This window comes from Plasmodium gaboni, chromosome 12 (genome assembly GCF_001602025.1).
Source record: "Plasmodium gaboni strain SY75 chromosome 12, whole genome shotgun sequence".
Classification (NCBI taxonomy): Eukaryota; Apicomplexa; class Aconoidasida; order Haemosporida; family Plasmodiidae; genus Plasmodium; species Plasmodium gaboni.
Window position 1 is genome coordinate 157,648 of NC_031492.1, and position 21,989 is coordinate 179,636.

The window sequence follows — 21,989 nt, forward strand, 5'->3', positions numbered from 1 at the left end:
TTATATTTTAAATTATATTTTTTTTATATATAAATAAATATTAAATAATTAACAAAAATAATTATTTAAAATAAAAAATATTATATAAATAATACATACATACAAGATAATTTTTTTCGTACATATATATATATATATATATATTTTTTTTTTTTTTTTTTTTTTTTTTTTTTTTTGAGTTCACATATTTTTTGCTCAAATAAAAAAAAATAATAATGTAATTAAAAAATATATATATATAATATTTTTGTATTATATAAATACGTAAAGATATACAAATGATACATATTAATATATTTAAGTACATGAAAAAATAAAAATAAAAATATATAATAAAAAAAAAAAAAAATTATATATAAACATATATACATAAATATATATATATTATTAATTATTTTCATACATACACAAGGCATTTATAATTAATACATATATAAAAGAAATATAACATGCTTAAAATATATATATATATATATATAATAAATAAATATATATTAAAAAATAATATTATATATATAAAGAATATGTCCTTTTGATGAAAAATTTTATTATATATATATATATATATATATATATATATATATATATACATATAATAAATAAATATATATTAAAAAATAATATTATATATATAAAGAATATGTCCTTTTGATGAAAAATTTTATTAGTTAATTATAATTATATTTTATTTATATTATATTTTTTTTTTTTTCTAATTACAAAATCATATTTTTTTCAAGTAAAGAAAAAACATAAATAAATATATTGTGTATGTGTAAAATAATTTTTTATGATATAATAATTATATTATTTATGTTTTAAGGAAATATGTTAATATTGAACGAATTATATATTTTTATAAACATTGAAATAACATATATATATTAATATTTTTTTTTATATTTTTTGCTTACACATTGTTATATATATATATATATATATATATAATATAAATCATGAAATTTTAGCATTTTTATATTAACATTATATATATATATATACCTTAGGACACAATATATTACATTAAATAAAATATATTTCTTATATACATATATACATATTTTTATACAGAAAAATAAATTATATATATAGTTTTAATGTTTTACGTTAGTGTGTGAATATTATAATATAATATATATATGAACATTTAAAAAATATATATTATATTTTTACATTATTCTCACAGTTTTTTTTTTTTTTTTTTTTATGCAAAATATTCATATTTATAATAGTTATATAGTTCAATATATATATATATATAAATTAAAAAAATAAAATAGAATATAAATATATATAAATATACATATACATATAATATATATATATACATATATATATTTACTTCTCTTACTTCTTTATCTCCTTTTCTTTAAACCTTATGTAAACCTTGTGTAATATAAAATGAGTTTATCAAATTCAAGCGAAAAAGCTAACCATAAAAATATGGAGGATGATTTAAATGTAGGAGAAAATAATAATAATAATAATTTTATATCAAATGATGATGGTAGTTTTATTGATGATAATAATATAATTGAAGACGAGTGTATTACTCCTAAAGATGATGAAGAAAATATAAATTCTAAAAGAAAAAAAAAGATTGGAAAAATGAATAATGAGGAGAATAAAAATATAAGATTAGGAAGAAGAAATGATCAATCTAGATGTGACCAAGGAAACACAACAAATTATCTTCAACAAAATAATAATGCAAATATTAATTCTGTAAGCAATGCCTTACATAATGTGATAAATGAAGTAATGAATAGTTGTGTGGCTCACATAAATAATAATAATAATATGAATAATAATAATATAAATAATATAAATAATAATCGCTCAACCTTTAACCATTTAAATTTTAACATGTTCTCTCTTAATAATAATAATACTTGCAACTATAACAACGATACGAATAATTATTTTTTACAAGACGGAGTACATGTAGAAAGTAATAACGCCGATGAAGACCAAGTTCAAGAACAGAACGATGAGGGAGAAGGAAACCATGTTGATCAAGAAGGACATAGAAATAGACACAGACAGAGACAAGCACAGAGACGAAGAACACAACATGAGCGTGAAGATAATCATAGAAATGTAAATGAAGAACAAAATGACGAAAATAATAATAATAATAATAGTCCAAGTGACGAACAAAATACTAGTGAAAATGAAGATTATAATAATAATGGAGATGATAATAATCATGATAATAATGAAGATGATGATGAAGAAAATGAAAACGATGATGATCTTGACGATGAACATAACGACGAACAAGAGGATGAACATGATGATGATGATCAAAATAATGACCAATTAAATTTACAACATCTTAATGTCTTATCAGAATATGAAAGAAGAAATAACATACAAAATAGAAGTAATCATCTAAATAATAGCAACATTATGAATAATAATAATAATAATAGTAATAGTAATAATAATTTTATTAATAACATAATTAATAATAATCTAAATCAACTTAATGGTATCCATAATAATAATGCGAATCGTTATAATGATGCATTAGAAAGATATAATTTATCAAATAGTAATTCAAGTGTAATTCTTAAAAATGATAAAAAAAAAAAAAATAATAACACCACCACCAACAATAATAATAATAATAGTAATAACACGAACAATAATAATAATACTAACAGTAATAATAATGATAATAATAATAATAATAATAATAATATTACAAGTAACAATAAATCCTTATCACATATCAATACTTTAAATAGCTCTATTGTAGATAACCTAACGCAATATTTACAAAAAGAATTAACATGCCCAATTTGTTTAGATTATTTTTATCTACCTGTAACGATGAATTGTGGACATACCTTTTGTCGTTATTGTATTGGACATAATAAATTGAATGGTAAAAATTGTCCTTTATGTAGACAGCCATTAGGAAATACTGCATGCATAAATACTATAATTTCTAATTTGGTTCGTATATATAATTTGAGAAGAAAATCTTTAAAAATATATAAATCCATAGAGATAGTTAATACTGTTGATGAAATGTGGTGGAATGAAAATTTCATAAAACCTCAAGTTAGTGTTTCTTTATTCTTAAGAATATTTTTACATGATATGATTTCACCTCCTATATTTTTTGATGATCTAACATCATGTGTTATTGATTTCTTTACTGTTAATAAACTATGGTCCAAAGCTAAATGGGTATTTAATATAAAAGATTGTAGAGTTTTTTCAGAACTTATTGGATATGATAAAGATGATAAAGAAACAACCAGTGAGAGATTACATGCTTGGGTGGAACGTTATATAACACAAAATCCATCTATGTGTATGAGAAAAGATGAAAAAATTATTTTAAAATTATATCAAGATAGAACCCATAGAATAGATAGCCATGTTTTTGATTCATCTGTTCTACCTAATCGTTTACCTTGGGATGGAGGTAGACATGCAAAAAGTTTAATTCACATGCCACATTCATCAGTATCCTTATCACATTTATTATTTGTAAAAGCAGAAAATAATAATATAGGTGTAGTAGATTGTGGTTCAACTATAGGTACGATGATTAAGGTAAATAATTATCATGTATTAAAAGAAGGGGATGTAATACATATAGGTGATAGATTAGAAGTTACAGTATCTATTGATAAAAATACAGCAGGTATGCCATATAAAGGATATGTATGGAATAAAAATGCAAATAAAGTATTAGATAGACATGAATTAAATGAATTAATTAAAATGGAAACAAATAGTAATCAAGATATATTCATAACAGAAGATCAAATACCTTCTTATTGTGAAAATATAGAATCTAACTTATTGATTAAATTCGATTTTGGTACTACCAAAGAAGAAATTACACCCAAAACTGAATATATAGATCCTAAAGGTGTTGTATTAGGAAGAGGTCCATATGCTCAATCAAGTTATAAAAAAATATCAGTGACCAATTCTAATGGATATGTATCTAGAGAACATTGTTTAATTTATTATGATGGATCAAAAGATGCTGGTGAAAGATGGTTATTAAGAGATACAAGTACATTGGGAACATTTCTTAAAATAAAACCATTTTCAAATCCAATCCCTTTGCCTATAGGATCTATATTTAAGGCTGGTCAGTGTAAAATAGAAGTATGTTCTCATGACTCGGCTCAGTTTATTCAGTACCCTGAAAGATCCATATCCATGCATAACACAAACAACCCCCCCAACAATGACAACAACAATAATAATAATAATAATAATAATAATAATAGTAATAATAATAATAATAATAATAATGACAATGATAGTAATAATACAAATAACAACAATAACAATAATAATAATAACAATAATAATAACAATAATAATGGTGGAAGTAATAATAGCAGTGGAAGCACTAACCATAATGGAAACAATAACAGCGCAAATAATAACAATAATAGCAACAACAATAATAATAATAATAATAATGCACATAATAACAGTGCAAATAATAATAATATTCAAAATGTTCCAAATAGTAACCATGCTAACCACAATCATTCAAACGATAACAATAATAATAACAATAACAATAATAATAACAATAATAATAACAATAATAACAGTAATAACAATTATAGAAGTAACCATGGTCATACATGTATTTCAAATAATTCTTATCATCGTAATTCTGGAAGCACAAATAATTATGCAAACAATAATATGCATTCCAGTTATAATAATATAATCAATGGTATTTATAATTATCAAAATAATTCAAGAAATTTAAATAACTCATCATCATTCGGTATGACAAATATACTACAAGATAATTCTCTCCTTGAAAATATGTCAAACGTTGTTAATCAAAATAACAACTTTGAGGCCATTGTTCAAAATTTATTTCAAAGAAATGTAAACACATTAGGAAGGGAAAATAATGTTTCTGTATTCTCATCAAGAAATGAACAAATACGCCCAAATAATAATCACAATAATAATAATAATAATAATAGTAGTAACACTCATAATAGTAACAATAATAATAACCATTGCAATCATGGAGATACCTACTTTTATAACTATCTTCGTTATAGTGTTAATAACAATGGACGCAACAATAACAACAGCGGTAGCATTGAATATTTTAATGATAACGAAGAAAGTGATAACAACAATAATAATAATAGTAGAGAAAGAAACAATAATAGATCCAATATAAATGATTCCAGCATTGTAGAAAATCACCAACATTATCACCACAATAATAATAATAATAATAACGATAATAATAATGATGAGCATGATCATAATAACAACAATAGTAGTGGTCATTCTAACAATAATAATAATAATAGTAATAATAGTAATAGTAATAGTAATAACAATAGTCATGGTAATTCACAAAATAGTAACCATAGTCATAATCATAGTAGTGGTCACAATAATTATAACAAGAGTCACAGTAATAATCACAACTGTAATCATCTTAATATTAACAACTTTGATTACTCCTTTAATGTTAATACTAGACCTAGAGAACTTGTATTTAATTCTAGATTAGGTATTTGCTTTATTAAAAATAAAAATTCAGAAATACAAATACCACAATTACATTGTAGTTTAAATAGTAACCCTAATAATATGAACAATTTTATTAATAGTAATAATAACAATCATAATTTTATTCCTTACAGTTTAGATCAAAGCAATAGTAAATATGAGAATAATGTTTCTTTTATAAATAATAATATGATTAATAATATGAATAATAATATGAATAATAATATGAATAATCAACATGATGAAATCTTGGATAATACTAATTCCTTCTTTAATATAGACAGTTTTAATTCAGAAAGGAGAAATATAAATATAAGTGCAAATATAAATTCAATCTTTAATAATATTAATATGGATAGTCCTAGTTTAGACAATCGAATAAATATGGGTTCAAAAGAAAGTTTACAAAATGGTCCTATAAGAAATATGCATTCATTGAATACAAATAAAAAATCTGATAAACCCAAAACTAATGATGTTTATAAAAATATTAATAAAAATAATATAGAAAGAAAAAATAGTAAAAATGGACTTAAGAAGTTTCTAATGAATAATAACAAATTAGATTTTTTATTAAAAAAAAAAAGAAATCACTCTGAAACTTTTCATTATACAAATCAAATGAGTACAACACAAGATGAAGAAGAATCAGCATCTAATAATATAAATTCAACAAATTATTCAGAAGCTAGTGGTATATATAATGAAATGAATTCTCTTAAATTAATTTATAATTATATTAATAATTTAAATATAAATAATAAAAAGACCAATGTATCCAATAATAATATTATAGAATGTAATAGCGATTTGAAAATAGAAAATAATGCAAATACAAAAAATTTAAATTCAATAATATGTTCTGGAGAATTTAATCATATAACCGAGAGCAATCATAATAATAATATGAACCATATGAATAGTATGAATAATATGAACAATATGAATAGTATGAATAATATGAATAATATGAACAATATGAACAATATGAACAATATGAACAATATGAATAATATGAATAATATGAATAATAATATAAATTCGCATAATCATAATAATAACCTAAACAACACTAACAGTAACCCTTTTAATGAACTTAATCATTCTTATAATAATATTAATGATCCAATAATTATAGATGATATAAAAACAAAAAAACTTTTATTTTCCGACCATAACAATGTTAATGAAAATTCATTTTTTCAATCAATCAAAATGAATAATTAACATTATATAAGAGGATTATAACCTCATGCATATATTTACCATCATTATCATATAAATTTTAAAGGAAAAATAAAATTATATAATAAATTATAATACTTTTGCCCTAAATAGATACATATATATATATATATATATATATGTGTGTGTACATTAAAATATTTGCTTTAGTACCCTAATATACATATATATTACATATATGTATTTTTTTATTATTATTTTTTTTTTTTTTTGATTATAAGTTATTTTTTATTTTACACAAGGTTTACATAAATAAAATAATTGATTATTTTTGTATATTACTTTTAACTATATATATAGATTTTTTTTTTTTTTATAAATTAAATATCAACGAAAAACTTATATACATATATATATATATATATATATATATATATATATATATTTATATTTATATATATGTTTATAATATTTAAAAAAATAAAAATTAAAATAAATATAAGGATTATGAAAAAAAAATTTTTTTTTTTTTTTTTTTTTTTTTTTTTTTTCAATATATGGTGTATATTTCTTTCTTTATAACTTTGTTCCTTATTTTTTTTTTCATTTTCTTATTAAATATTAGTTATTAAGTTAATCATAAGACATAAATTATAATCATGTAGTTGAAAATAAATCATGTTGTTAGCTTTTCTTTTTGATTATATGAAAATATAGATATGAATAATATGTCATATAATATCAATATATAATAAAATAAAATCTATATATATATATATGTGTGTATATATAAATAAAAGTTTGACAAAAATTATATAAGGGTACAAATGAAAATATTTTTATACATTCATAGTTATAATATATTTATATTGTTCTATTTTAAATATTTTTCTATCATTATATATATTAATTTAATTTTTTTTTTTTTTTATTTTTTTTTTATTAAAGGGAATATTAATATGAGATAATATATGGTATATCATAATAATTATACATTAAAGACAAGAAATTTGTTATAAAAAAAATCTTTATATATATATAAATATATGTTATAATAATTATTGCTTTTGATTTTTATTAGTTTTTATAATTAGATAGATTAATTCTTCTTTTTTTGGCAACATGTTCTTCATTGTTTACTGTTGATACGGTAATTTTAGTAACTTCAGCTTTCTCCTTATTTAAGACAGATTTATCAAATTCGGACTAAAAAAAGGAATTTATATATATATATATATATATATATATATATGTACATATATAGACAAAGTTTTATACATATTTATATATACTCATAATATATATATTTATTTTTCTTTACCTTTGTTGTTACAACCAATTCTTTAGCTATAGTTTGGCTTCCTAACTCTTTTCCTTCTTCCCCTTCTTCTTCGATTTGTCTTTTAAGATCATTAATTTGTATTTGCACATCATCATAAGTATCTCTTATAATTTTTTCATTTGTATTTTCTGGAAGGGGTGTTGTTTTTTGTCTTACATCTAACAATATCTTTTTAACTTTTTCAAAGTATTCTACTGCCTCTTTTCTCTTTCCACAAAACATATAACTTTGTGATAATGATATTAAAGGCGCTATTAAATTTTCATCTCCTACTTTGTATTTCTCTCGTAATTCAACGCATTTTTCATATTCCTAAAAAGAATACAATGTTTTAGTATATAATAAAACAAGAAAAAAAAAAAAAAAAAAGGAAAAAATAATTATATATATATATAAAGGACAAATGAACACTTATAAAAAGTAAAGACAAACAAATGTTATATTTTTTATAGCGTTTTCATATATATATATATATATATATATTTACCTTTAGGGCTTCGAAAAAAAAGTGATTTAATAAATTAATATCTCCTAATCTTATGAAGACATAAGTATAATTTAGTATGTCCTTTTTAGGTACATCCTCTTTCTCCTCTAATAATTTTTCAAAACATTTTCTTGAGAATTCGAACATTTCGAAGGCAAGCTGCATAGAAAGTGAAAAAATATATATGTTACATAAAAGGGAACATATAGAAATAAAAAAATTAATTATAAATATAAATAAATATATTTATATAAATACTTGTTCGTCGGTAACTTCCTCTTCTTTATCTGCTGTTTCTTCATTATCAGATACTTCAACTTGTTTTTCTAAAAAAAAAAAAAAAAAAAAAAAAAAAAAAAAAGTTGGACATGTAATATATATATATATATATATATATATATATATATTCTTCATATAATAATTAAAATGATAATGAATGAGTTTCCAAAATAACACATTATATGTTAATCTTACTTTTTTTTAAGAATTCAAATAGATCATTTTTTTCCTCCTCTTTTGTGAGTAAAGCATCAGCAAAGCTTAAATAAAATTCTCTTAAATCGCTATGAATACTTCCTTCGATATTTAATTCTTTGACTCTAAAAAAAAAAAAAAAAAATTTATACGTCCAAGTATATAAATAAGAACATTCCAACCAATACAAACAAATATACATAATTATATAAATAAATATATTATATATAGAAAAAGAGAACGAAAATTATAAGATGATAAAATGATAAAAATGTATTAATCATTACTTTTTTTCCACTGCCATTGAAAAACGTTCAGCTGCTACGTCATAATTTTTGTTTTCTTTAAATTCCAATCTTCCCATATCAAATAATTCTTGAGCTGTTCTTGTTTCAAGAAGTTCTACATAAAAAGAAAAAAAAAAAAAAAAAAAAAAATTACATATATATATATATATATATATATATATATATATATATTAATTATGTATATTATGAAATATTTCCCCTTTTATATCTTATTCTTTATATACACTTAATTATATATAATAATAATAATACAATATTTTAAAATACAAAACAAATCGACTAACCACTCTGTTCGTCCACATCCGAATCAACGTTCGTATTTGAACTGTCATTAGCTATCACTTCTTCTTCTAAAATGAAAAAAAAATAATATAAATAAATAGTAGTATATATATATATATATATATATATATATATGTATATTTGTATATATTTATTTTTCTCATTTTTACAATAAATTACCTGACATTTTCTTTTTACAAACAAGATAATATAATAACAAAGAAAAGACTACTGATTATTCAAATATATTAAAAGTTATTATTTTTTAATTTACAGCTTGGAAGAAAATATATTATCTTTGATACACATTTATATATATGTAATATATATATATATATGATAATATAAATTTTATACTAATTATTTCTTTAAATTGTTTAATATTCTTACATAATATAATATAAATATATATAATATATTTATTTATTTATTTCACCATATATGAATATTAATATGTTTATATGTTACATAAAAATAATAATATATTATATATATAATATATATATATATATATGATATATATATAATATAATATATATATTTTTATTATATATGCCAACAAATACCATGAGAGCACTAAATAAAATTACAAAAAATAAATTATTTTTTTATTTTATATATATATACTATTATATATAGAAAACATTTGAGCTATTTATATAATATAATATTATATTATAAATGAAAGAGAAAGAAACAAAATAATCAATAAAAAATAAAAATAAATAAATAAAATAAAATATATTAAAATAACTATTAGGAATAATAACTTATTAATACATAATTTATTTGAGTAAAAATACATATAATATTTAAAAAAAAAAAAAAAAAAAATAGAAAAAAGGAATTTACTTATTTGTTCTTAATCAAGTGTTTTTCTTTATTTTAATTTTATGTATTCTATAAATATTATGATTTTTCTTTTTTTTTTTTTTTTTTTTTTTATTCTTTCTATAACAATATATAATAATTATATTATTTTGTCTTAAAAAAAAAAAAAGGTATTACACTTTTTCTTTCGTAGGCAATAAAATATGGAAAAATAAAATACACTTAAATGATTTCATGATATATATATAAATATTATGTATATTATATATATATATATATATATATATATATATGTAATTATAATAAAGGCTTGTTACAATTATGTAATGTAATATATATGTAAATATATTATATATGTTTCTTATTTTGCAATATAATATATATAATTGTATGATTTTTATGAATTATTTCTTCTTTAACTCAATGAATATATATATATAATATATTCTCTTACTTTTTTTTTTTTTTTTTTTTTTTTTTTTTTTTTTAATTATTTAAAATAGGTGTGTATAGTTTCTATTATTTTTATTATAATCCAGTAGGAGCAAATTATTTCCTTAATTGAAATAACATATATTTATATATAACCAGTTACTGTTATTATTTTAATGTTGAATATATATATATATATATATTTATTTATTTATTTATTTATATACACAGTTGATATTAACTTATTAAATTCAATTTTTTCACAAAAAATTAATAATGCCATAATACGTATGCTTAATATATTATAACATTTTTTTTTTTTTTAATTATTTCTTTAAAAGTAAAATAATTAAAGCTATAAAAGAAAAAGACATATTATTTTCCTATACAAGCCAAAATGGCTAGAAAAAAATAAAAACAAAAAAAATAAATAAATATAAAATAAGAGTTATATGCATATGAGGTACCCTTAAACATTTTATATATATATATATATATATATATATATATATATATATTTATATTTATATATTTTTATTATATATATATATATATATATATATATTTATATTTATATATTTTTATTATATTATTTTTTTTTAGATTTATTTTACGCCCTATGGCTGTTATTTATACACTAACATTTATTTCAAGTGAAATTAAAATAGAAAAAAATGAGATTTCTTAAAACGTTATTTTCTTTAAATTGTCTTGCCAATGTTGGATTTTATAAAAAGTTTGCGTGTAAGAATTTATTTTTTGAAAATTCTTTTATAAGGAAAGATCTATATACTTATTTTATTGATAAAAGAAAATATTTCCATATAAACAAAAAGGATATATGTACTAATACAATTATAATACCTTTTTATAAAGATAATTATTCTTATATATTTTATGATGATAAAGAAGAAGGTATAGTTGTTGATCCTGCAGATTATAATATAATAAATGAAATATCTAAGAAAGAAAATATAAAAATAAAACATGTCTTATGTACACATAAACATTCTGATCATAATAATGGAAATAAATATTATTATGATAAAAATATAAATGTATATGGTATCAAAGAATATGATAATAAATATATCAATCATGATATTTCGAATCTTACACATTTCCAAATTAATAATTTTAAAATAAACATATTCCTTTCTAATTTTCATAGTACTAATCAGGTTTCTTATTTAATTGAAAATTATAACAATAAATTAAAAAAGAAATTATTTTTTACTGGAGACTTTTTATTTATAAGTGGCATAGGAAAAAATTTTGAACAAGACAATGAAGATTTATATAATTCTGTAAATAAATTAAAATTACTAGATAAACAAAATATATACATATTTTGTGGTCATGAATATACATTGGATAATTTAAAATTTGCTTTAACTGTTGATGGTAATAATAAACATTTATTATCATTTTATGACCATGTTGTAAATCAAAATAAAAATTATCCAACTGTTCCTACATTACTTGAAGATGAATATTTATATAATCCATTTCTAAGATGTGATCAAAACGATGTTAGAAGATCTATAGAACTTTATGCAAAAAAAATGAACATAAAAATTAAACAAGAGAGTGATTACATAGTCATATTGAGATCAATGAAAGATAACTTTAAAGCCTCTTAAAAAGGTTAACCATTTTATAATCATTTTTTTTAAGTAAAATTATATAAAAAATTATTTCCTATATATTGACATCAATATATTCATCTCAATAGGTTATATATACATATGCTACAATTATTCCAAATAATATGATGCACATATATGTATATATATATATATATAATGTAAATTTTAATATTAATTTTTATTTATTATTTTTTTTTTTTTGTAACATTTATCTTGTACTTTTAAAAATTTACTCATTTTGTTGTATAATAATAATATTATGAATTATTACGATAAATAAAATTAAAGGATTTGAAATATTTTCTTTTTTCAAAATTTTTAGAACATAAATCAATGTGTAGAATGTATATATATATATATATATATTTATATATTAAAATTTTTATCTGTGTTATTTTATACCTATATATACATTAATGTGTGTATATTGCTTAATATATACAAATCGATATAAAGATGAAAAGGAAAATATATATAATATATAGTTTAATTCATTATTGTGTGATAATTAATATATCATATAAAAAAGGAATAAAGATATGGGTTATACATATATATATATATATATATATATATATTTATATATATTGAATATTTTTTTTTTTTTTTTTTTTTTTGTAAGATTTATGTGGTGGAATGTATTATTCGAATTATAAGAATATACACTGATATATATATATGTAACCCCATATCAATATATTCTTGTGAACTTTTTTTTTTTTTTTTAAAAGAAACCTCCATATTACTGTAAATGAAGTAATTATATTTATTATTGAGAATTTATTTGTGAGATATCACATCATAGTAAAATAAAAAATATATATATAATTATGTTTATTTTTATATATTTATTTTTCCATGCAATAATAATATATATAGTATATTTTTTTTTATTTCTCAAATATGCTTTTTTTTTTCCTTTATTTTATTTTAAAATTAAATTTTTTGGTTCCACTATTTTCAACGTTATAAAAATATGATAAATGTACAATTTTAATATATTAAATATAAAACATAGAAAAAAAAAAAAAAAAAAAAAAAAAATTTACCAAAAAATGCAATTTTTTTATATAAAATTTATAATATAAAATAACATATTTTTTTTTTTTTTTTTTTTTTTTTTTTTTTTTAATAATTAAAAATTTTATACGTATATAAATATATTTATATATAATATTATATATATATATAATTATTAATATATAAGAGAAAAAAAAAATATATATTTATATATAAATATTAAAATTAATATATTATAATAAATTATATATATTACAATACAATATATAGTAAAAAGAAATATTTTTCAATATTAATAATAATATATATTATAAATATATATTATATATAATATTATATATATAATATAATGTATATAACCCAATGTTTTATAAAAAATTAACAAATTCATATTTTTTATATATATATAATATATACTTTTTTGTTATATATATTTTCAAGCTGTTTTTTTTTAATTATTCATTTTTTTCATTATTTTATTCCTTTTCTCATTTTCTTAATCTTTATTTTTTATTTTATTTTTTTTTTTTTTCCTTCTGAGTATTTTTGTTCATCAAAAAGGAAAGATTATACTTATATTTTTAATATACCAAATATTATATAGAATAAACCATATATATATATGATTAAGAAGAATTGAGAAAAAATAAGAATTAAAATAAATGAATAAGAAAAGAAATATATGTAAAATATAATAAAGTATATATTTAATATATATATATATAAGAACAATATTTAAGAGAAACAAAAAAAAAAAAAAAAAAAAAAAAAAAAAAAAGATTGAGAAAAATGAATTCTTGTAATGGATGAGCTTTTCTTCTTTTAAGAAAATAAAAGAAGTAATGTTATATTTTATTAGCTCTTTCAATCTATCTATATATATATTTATATATTTATATATCATCTTATAAGTTTGTTAATATATAAGACGTATTAATTACATTAGGCGAATTAATTCACAATATATTTATTTATATATTAATACAATATATATATATTTATATATGTGGAAAAAAAAATGGATGGTGCCATTGAACTTTTGCCTAATGTAAAGAATGATCATTTTTTAGAAAATAAAAATCTAAGAAATGAATATAATAAGTTATATATGCAAAGGTACTATCATATAAATAACCATACTACAAATAATGATAACATATATAATAACATAATATGTAATAATAATAATTATAATATTAATTATATTCACACATGTAATAGTAATGTATCTAATCATACTGTCCATGGGTATACTAGCCAAAGAAAGCTTTTTAATAAATATAAAATTTTGTTAAATCTTCCAAGAAATATACTATCAAAAAAATATTGGTCCAATAACTCTAGTACTAGGTTTGAAAAGAAAAATATAAAAAATAAAGATTTCAAATACAAGAATATTAAGAATACCATAATTAAAGATAAGGCAAAAAACTTCATGTTGTCTTTATTAAATAAAAATATATATAATAATTTATATGAAGAAAATAAAATAAAACACTCTAATGAAGAAAAAGTAAAGGGTCTAAATGAAAATTATGACCCCATAAACAATTTAAAAATAAGTAATAAAAATGAACAGCAAGAAATTAATGAACAGCATAAAAATGTTATCATCACATATAAAGAAACAAACAAATGTGTAAACAATGTAAATGAAAAGGATTTAAATAGTAATAAAGTTTACGATATTATATATGATAATACAAAGGACCTAAATAATTTTGAATTAAAGGATAAAACAAAAAATGGCAGAATCGATTTTGATATGCAAAACGTGCAATTACGTAGTGCTGACATAGAAGAGGGAGAGCGAGTAACCGACAAAAATGATGCGAATGATAAGAATAGTAATTATTCTAAAGAAAATGAAGATATAGGAGATAATACAAATGATGATAATAATAATAATAATAATAGTAATAATAATGATAATTATAATAATGATGATGATAATAATGATGATGATAATAATGATGATGATAATAATGATGATGATAATAATGATGATGATAATAATGATGATGATAATAATGATGATGATAATAATGATGATGATAATAATGATGATGATAATAATGATGATGATAATAATAATGATGATAATAATGATGACAATAATAATAATAATGACAATAATAATAATAATGACAATAATAATAATAATGACAATAATAATAATAATAATGACAATAATAATAAAAAAAATGAATACAAAACTTATTACGAAAAAATTAAAGAACTAAAATCTAATGTGTTCATTAAAGAATATAAGAATTCTGAAAAGTTTATAAAAAAGAAGATCTTAAAATATATATGTAAAAATGAGATAATAGAAAATGTGAGTAACGTTTTTAATTATGTTAAAAATATATATTTCGTTATTATAAAAAATGAGAAAATGATGTTTTATTTTTTATATAATACAAAAGATGTATTAAATAATATTATATATATGGAAAACGAAAATGAAGTAAGTTATAATGATAGTAAATTTCTGTTATATTTTTTATTAAATGAAGAAGAAATATATAAAAAATTATTTGAAAAATTAAATTTGGATATTGAAAAAGAAAGATTAATATCTAAATTAAAAAAAATAAATCATAAATTTAATGAATTAAAATATGATTTTGAGAAAAACCTACATAAAAATAATATACATCAAATATATTTTATGAAGAAAAGAAAAATATTTATTAATAATATGAAAGGAGTACAATTTAATAAAAATGCATTTAATACATCTGGTGCTGCTACAACTATATCAGGATTAAAAATGGTATCCTTAAAAAATGTAATTCCTAAATTATATAATTGTAAAGATTATAAAAGAACGAATCATTTCTTTTTTAATATGTATGAAAATATCTCAAAGGAAAATAATGGTATGGATAATGTAAATGACATTAATAAGAAAAATATTAATCATCAAAATATTGGAAAGAAAGATGAAGAAAAATATTTGCCTCCTGAAGAGCAAGTCAAAAAAAGAAAAAAGAAAACCACACAACAAAATAACAAAAAGAATAATATGAAAAGTAATAACTTCACTCTTGATGGAAATAATGACCCAATTGGAAATATAAACAATAATAATGTTAATAATAATATTATTATTAATGATAACAATAATAATGATGATAACAATAATGATGATGATAACAATAATGATGATAATGACAATAATGATGATAATAATAATAATAATAAAGAAGAAGTAGTAAAAAAACGAGCTATTAGAGGTATTACTTCATTTACCTTATTTGCTAGAGAAAAAAGAAAAGAATTACTAGATCAAAAAATATATCTTGGTAGCTCTTTAACAGAACAAACATCAGCAGTTGCTAAAATATGGAATAATCTAAGTGATGAACAAAAGAAAGAATGGGCTGTTAAGGCCTCTAAAATTAATGAAGAAAACTTTTTATTACAAAAAAAAAAAAAAAAAAGAAAATTTACTGCTTTCAGTATATTTGCTAGAGAAAAAAGAAAAGAATATAAAGAAAAAAATATCGATATGGGTATAACCTTAGCACAACAAAATTCTCATGTATCCAAATTGTGGAAACAGCTAACAGCAGAAGAAAAAAATAAATATAAAGTCTTATCAAATACAGTTAATGCTACTATAGCTAAAGCTTATAGTAAAAGTGAATTAAGTGGAAGAACAGGAGAAAGAGGTAGTGGTTTCAAGGGAAGAATCAAAGCATTAGATAATATGATGAGTCAGCATTATGCAAATAATAATATTTTAAATAATAATAATAATAATAATAATGATACTGTAAAAAAAAGTAATATGAACAATATTAATGTAAATGAAAATATAAATGTGACCTATGGAAAAAATGTAACAAACGTAGAGAATATAGGAAATGTACAGAATATGCAAAATATTCAAAATGTTCAAAATATTCAAAATATTCAAAATGTTCAAAATATTCAAAATGTTCAAAATATTCAAAATGTTCAAAATATTCAAAATGTTCAAAATATTCAAAATATGCAAAATATACAAAACATGCAAAATATACCAAATGGTCATATCAATAATAACCATATTTCTTATGGTGCTAATTCTAATGTATCCACGATGCATCATACGAACAATACAAATATGGCTCATCTAAATTATAATTATTATAATCAAACTAATATAGGAAATAATAACACATATCAGGATAATAATACTACACTTCCTAATAATCATAACACTTATACTATGAATATGTCTGTCCCAGCTAACCAAAATATAACTGATAAGCCAACTATGGATCTTATACCAACAATGAATACACTACACACATATGCAAGTAATTTTAATGGAAATATGTGTAATGCGTCAACAAATGTAATTAACAACAACATAAATATTAATAGTATTAATAGTATTAATAATGTGAATAGTATGAATAGTATGAATAATATCAATAATATAAACAATATCAATAATATAAACAATATCAATATTATCAATAATAATCATAATAGTAGTAGTAGTAGCAGTGCCATTGCTCCTCCATGCGATATCATGACCGATGATCATCTGAACAGTGCAGCTACAACCACGGGTACAATATCTACTACATACAATGGCATGGCCACAAATAATATGAATAATAAAAATACCAACCAAGTAATGATTATGATGGTAAATAAAGAATTAAATCAAATAAATGTAAAGAATAATAATTCAAATGTAGATATGCACCAATTAAAGGGAGATAATAATATGAACAATAATAATATTATGAGGGACAATAATTTAGTTAATGGAGATATCCTTAATAATCAAAGTGTAAATAATAACATAAATTTTAATACATTCCAAATGAATTATAAAAATGTAGAACATAATACACATATGAATAATGAAGCATATCAAAAAATAGATGTATCACAAGTAGATGATTTGATGTTAAAAAAAAAATTAAAAAAAGATGAAAAAATAAAAGTAAAAGAAAAAAAAAATATATTAAGGATATTTGATAAGCAAAGAAAGCAATTAATACAAGATGAAAAAAAAATGGATAAAATTAAAATAAATGAAAATCAGTACAATAATACAACTTTATATTATCCCCCGACACATTTAATGAATAATAATATAAATAATAATATAAATAATAACCAGTATGATATATCAACAAATCAATATATAAATGAACCCCACGCAAATCATATGAATTATTATAATAATGTAGATAATAAAATGGTAACTACTAATGTAACAAATAATATGATGAATTTTAATAATAGCAAAAATGTTCATATGGCAAATATCAATATGGGGAATATTCAAATGGGAACAATTAATAACATTGACAATGTTAATAATGTGAACCATATTAATAATATGAACAATGGAAATAACTTAAATTATAACAATCATTATGTTCCTTATAATCATATAAATCAAGTTGTAGTTACAAGAAAAGAAAAAAATATACAAATGAATAACAATAATAATAATATTAATAATAATAATAATATGTTTGTGAATAATAATAAAAATGCTCCTATGAATAATTACCATAAATACCAACAGGACAATATGAACAACAACATAATAAAAAATGACCAAGGCAATAACAATATGAACAATTATAATAATTATCCATATAACAACATATATTTTAATGGAACCGTGAACCATGGAAAAATGCCACCCATACAAAATGGGAATGTTATAAAGCATATGGAAGAAAAAGAAATAAATATAAATCTTAATGTACAAACAAAAAAATTAGAAAAAAAAAATATTAACAAAATAATGAATATGAATGAAGAGACAGTATATAAAAATAATAATGAAATAAATTATATACAAAAAAATAATGTCCATTATAATCAAATGAGTGATAATAATATGAACAATAAAACGATACATGCTCATCATATACATAAGGACAATATGAATAATATAAACAATATGAATAATATAAACAATATAAACAATATGAATAACATAAATAATATGAATAAACATTTTGATTCACATGTGTTGAAAAAAAGAGCTGGTGATATAAATCCAAATGATGGGAATTATTTTAATGAGAAATTCAAAATACAAAATTCTTTAAATGATGATTTTTTTGATTTTACTACTACAAATAATAATTGTGAAACCATACATAGTACAACAACTCAAGAAAATATTAATTTAAATAATACTATAAATAATGATTTAAATATGGATATTAATTCTAATCATAATATGAATTACACAAATAATGAGCTTAACAAGAATAACACATATTACTACCCTTATAATAAAAATAATATGAATAATAATAATATTAATAATAATGATAATAATTATGCTACCTTAGTGAATACCAAAAATCTCATATATTATCCTGAACAGAATTTTTCTCAGAATATTGGAAAAGACAATCAACATATTTATTATGATACGGTATAATATTGTGTTTGATATATTTTTTTATTTTGTTTAGAAGTACCATGCATCATTGCATATAAGTACACAAAAATATATATATATATTAAATATATGTGTTACATACGAAATATATGCAATATATATATTATATATATATATATGTGAATTTCATTTCATTTCATTTCATTTTATTATTTATTTTATTTTATTTTTTAAGGATTTGGATAAGCCGGAAAGAACTTTTCAAGATACCGAAATAGTTAGACCTCAAAACAAATTTTTTTATAACAATCCATCACATTTTTTAGAATTAGTTAATAATAAAATAATAAAAAAGAAGAAAAATCCCAAATCGTCTTTAAGTAATGTTTTTAATGGTAATATAAAAAAATCGGAAGAATGCATGATTGGCATATAAATGATAGGTATATTTTGTAAATATATAATACAATATATATATATATATATATATATATGTATATTTATTTATATTTATTTTATTTTTATTACCCTTTAGAAGAAACATGCACCATTTGGGACCTTGTCATGAAGAACAAAAAAAAAAAAATTAAGAAAAAAAGGGACAAGAAAAGAGAAAGGGAAGGATGTGGTAATGATAATGATAATGAATTTAATGAAATGAGAAATATTGAAAATGATTATAATAATTTTGATTTGATGATGTTGAATAATGATTTGAACGATTATTTAAAGGATACAAATAGAAATGAGAATGAGGATGATATATTTAATAGTATATTGAATAATATAGACGACAATAATATATATAATAATAATAATAAGCAAATAGACATTTTAAATGATAACGATAATATTATTGAGGAAAATAGAAAAAATGACAACATGGAAAATTTACCTGAGGATGATAATAACAATTGTGATGATTTTTTAAATTTATTAAATATCGGTTCATCAAATTTTTCGAACAAATTAAATATAAATGAACATGGTGATGTTATTTATGATGAAAAAAAAAGATTTGGTGCAAATAATTTAATAAATGAAAATAATAATAATAATGACAAATTAGGTTTATTAATGGAAAAGAAAAATGAAATCAATCAAAACCTAAATAAATCACAAATTGAAAAATATAATTATGCATATAAAAAAAGTAAATTGTGTAAATGGACAGATGAAGAAACAGATAAATTTTATCAGGCAATTGAAATGTTTGGTATAGATCTAATGATGGTAAGAGCCTTAATACCAAAATTTAATGATAAACAAATTAGAGATAAATATAAAAAGGAAAAAAAATCTAATCCATTAAAGATTGAGCAAGCTATTAAAAAAAACAGAGAAATCAATTTAGATGCATACGAAAATGAGCATGGAAAAATTGATCATTCGACTCATTATATGTATTCGGAGTATTCATCAAGTGATGAAAAAAATGGTACGTTTGAATATATAAATGTTTTTTTGTTTTTTTTTTTTTTTTTGACATATAACAGTTCAACGTTTATAATATCAATATATGTGTTATATATATTACATATATTTTGATTATTTATTTATATGTATTTTTTTTTTTTTTTTTCCTTTTTAGATAATAATAATAATAATGCCAAAACGTTCACAAATGTAACAGGAGAGTCCGAAATTAATATCCTTACAATTTTTGATGACAAAAATGAAAATGCTAATATTGATGATGAATATGCTGCAAATGAAGAACCTTCAGAATTTAATGTTTTAACATTTTTTTAATTTTTGTACATTCTTTTTTTTTTTTTTTTTTTTTTAATATGTATATGTTTATTTGTGTGTGTCTATTTGATTGTTATCAAAAGAGGAAAAAAAAAAAAAAAAAAAAAAAAAAAAAAAAAAAAAAATTTTAAATTTTTTAATTTTAATTTTTTTTTTTTTTTTTTTTTTTTTTTTTTTTTTTTTTTTTTTTTTTTTTTTTTTTTTTTTTTTTTTTTTTTTTTTTTTTTTTTTTTTTTTTTTTTTTTTTTTTTTTTTTTTTTTTTTTTTTTTTTTTTTTTTTTTTTTTTTTTTTTTTTTTTTTTTT

General features: G+C 19.0%; 4 protein-coding genes across 4 annotated transcripts; 3 read left to right on the plus strand and 1 right to left on the minus strand.

Moving 5' to 3' along the window:
* Positions 1–1,401: 1,401 nt before the first annotated feature.
* PGSY75_1205500 (putative zinc finger protein) lies at positions 1,402–6,765 on the plus strand (the record flags this gene model as incomplete). The annotated part of the gene is made up of 1 exon (XM_018786645.1): positions 1,402–6,765. One exon carries the CDS (start codon positions 1,402–1,404, stop codon positions 6,763–6,765), a length of 5,364 nt encoding a protein of 1,787 aa, XP_018640510.1.
* A 1,035-nt stretch (positions 6,766–7,800) lies between these two features.
* On the minus strand, positions 7,801–9,803 carry PGSY75_1205600 (hypothetical protein; the record flags this gene model as incomplete). The annotated part of the gene is made up of 8 exons (XM_018786646.1): positions 7,801–7,929; positions 8,045–8,377; positions 8,553–8,711; positions 8,811–8,878; positions 9,027–9,151; positions 9,314–9,428; positions 9,619–9,684; positions 9,797–9,803. 8 exons carry the CDS (start codon positions 9,801–9,803, stop codon positions 7,801–7,803), a joined length of 1,002 nt encoding a protein of 333 aa, XP_018640511.1.
* A 1,750-nt stretch (positions 9,804–11,553) lies between these two features.
* PGSY75_1205700 (targeted glyoxalase II) lies at positions 11,554–12,522 on the plus strand (the record flags this gene model as incomplete). The annotated part of the gene is made up of 1 exon (XM_018786647.1): positions 11,554–12,522. One exon carries the CDS (start codon positions 11,554–11,556, stop codon positions 12,520–12,522), a length of 969 nt encoding a protein of 322 aa, XP_018640512.1.
* Positions 12,523–14,566: 2,044 nt separating this feature from the next.
* PGSY75_1205800 (putative high mobility group protein B3) lies at positions 14,567–21,685 on the plus strand (the record flags this gene model as incomplete). Its single annotated transcript, XM_018786648.1, has 4 exons — positions 14,567–19,966; positions 20,169–20,328; positions 20,469–21,371; positions 21,525–21,685. 4 exons carry the CDS (start codon positions 14,567–14,569, stop codon positions 21,683–21,685), a joined length of 6,624 nt encoding a protein of 2,207 aa, XP_018640513.1.
* Positions 21,686–21,989: the final 304 nt, after the last annotated feature.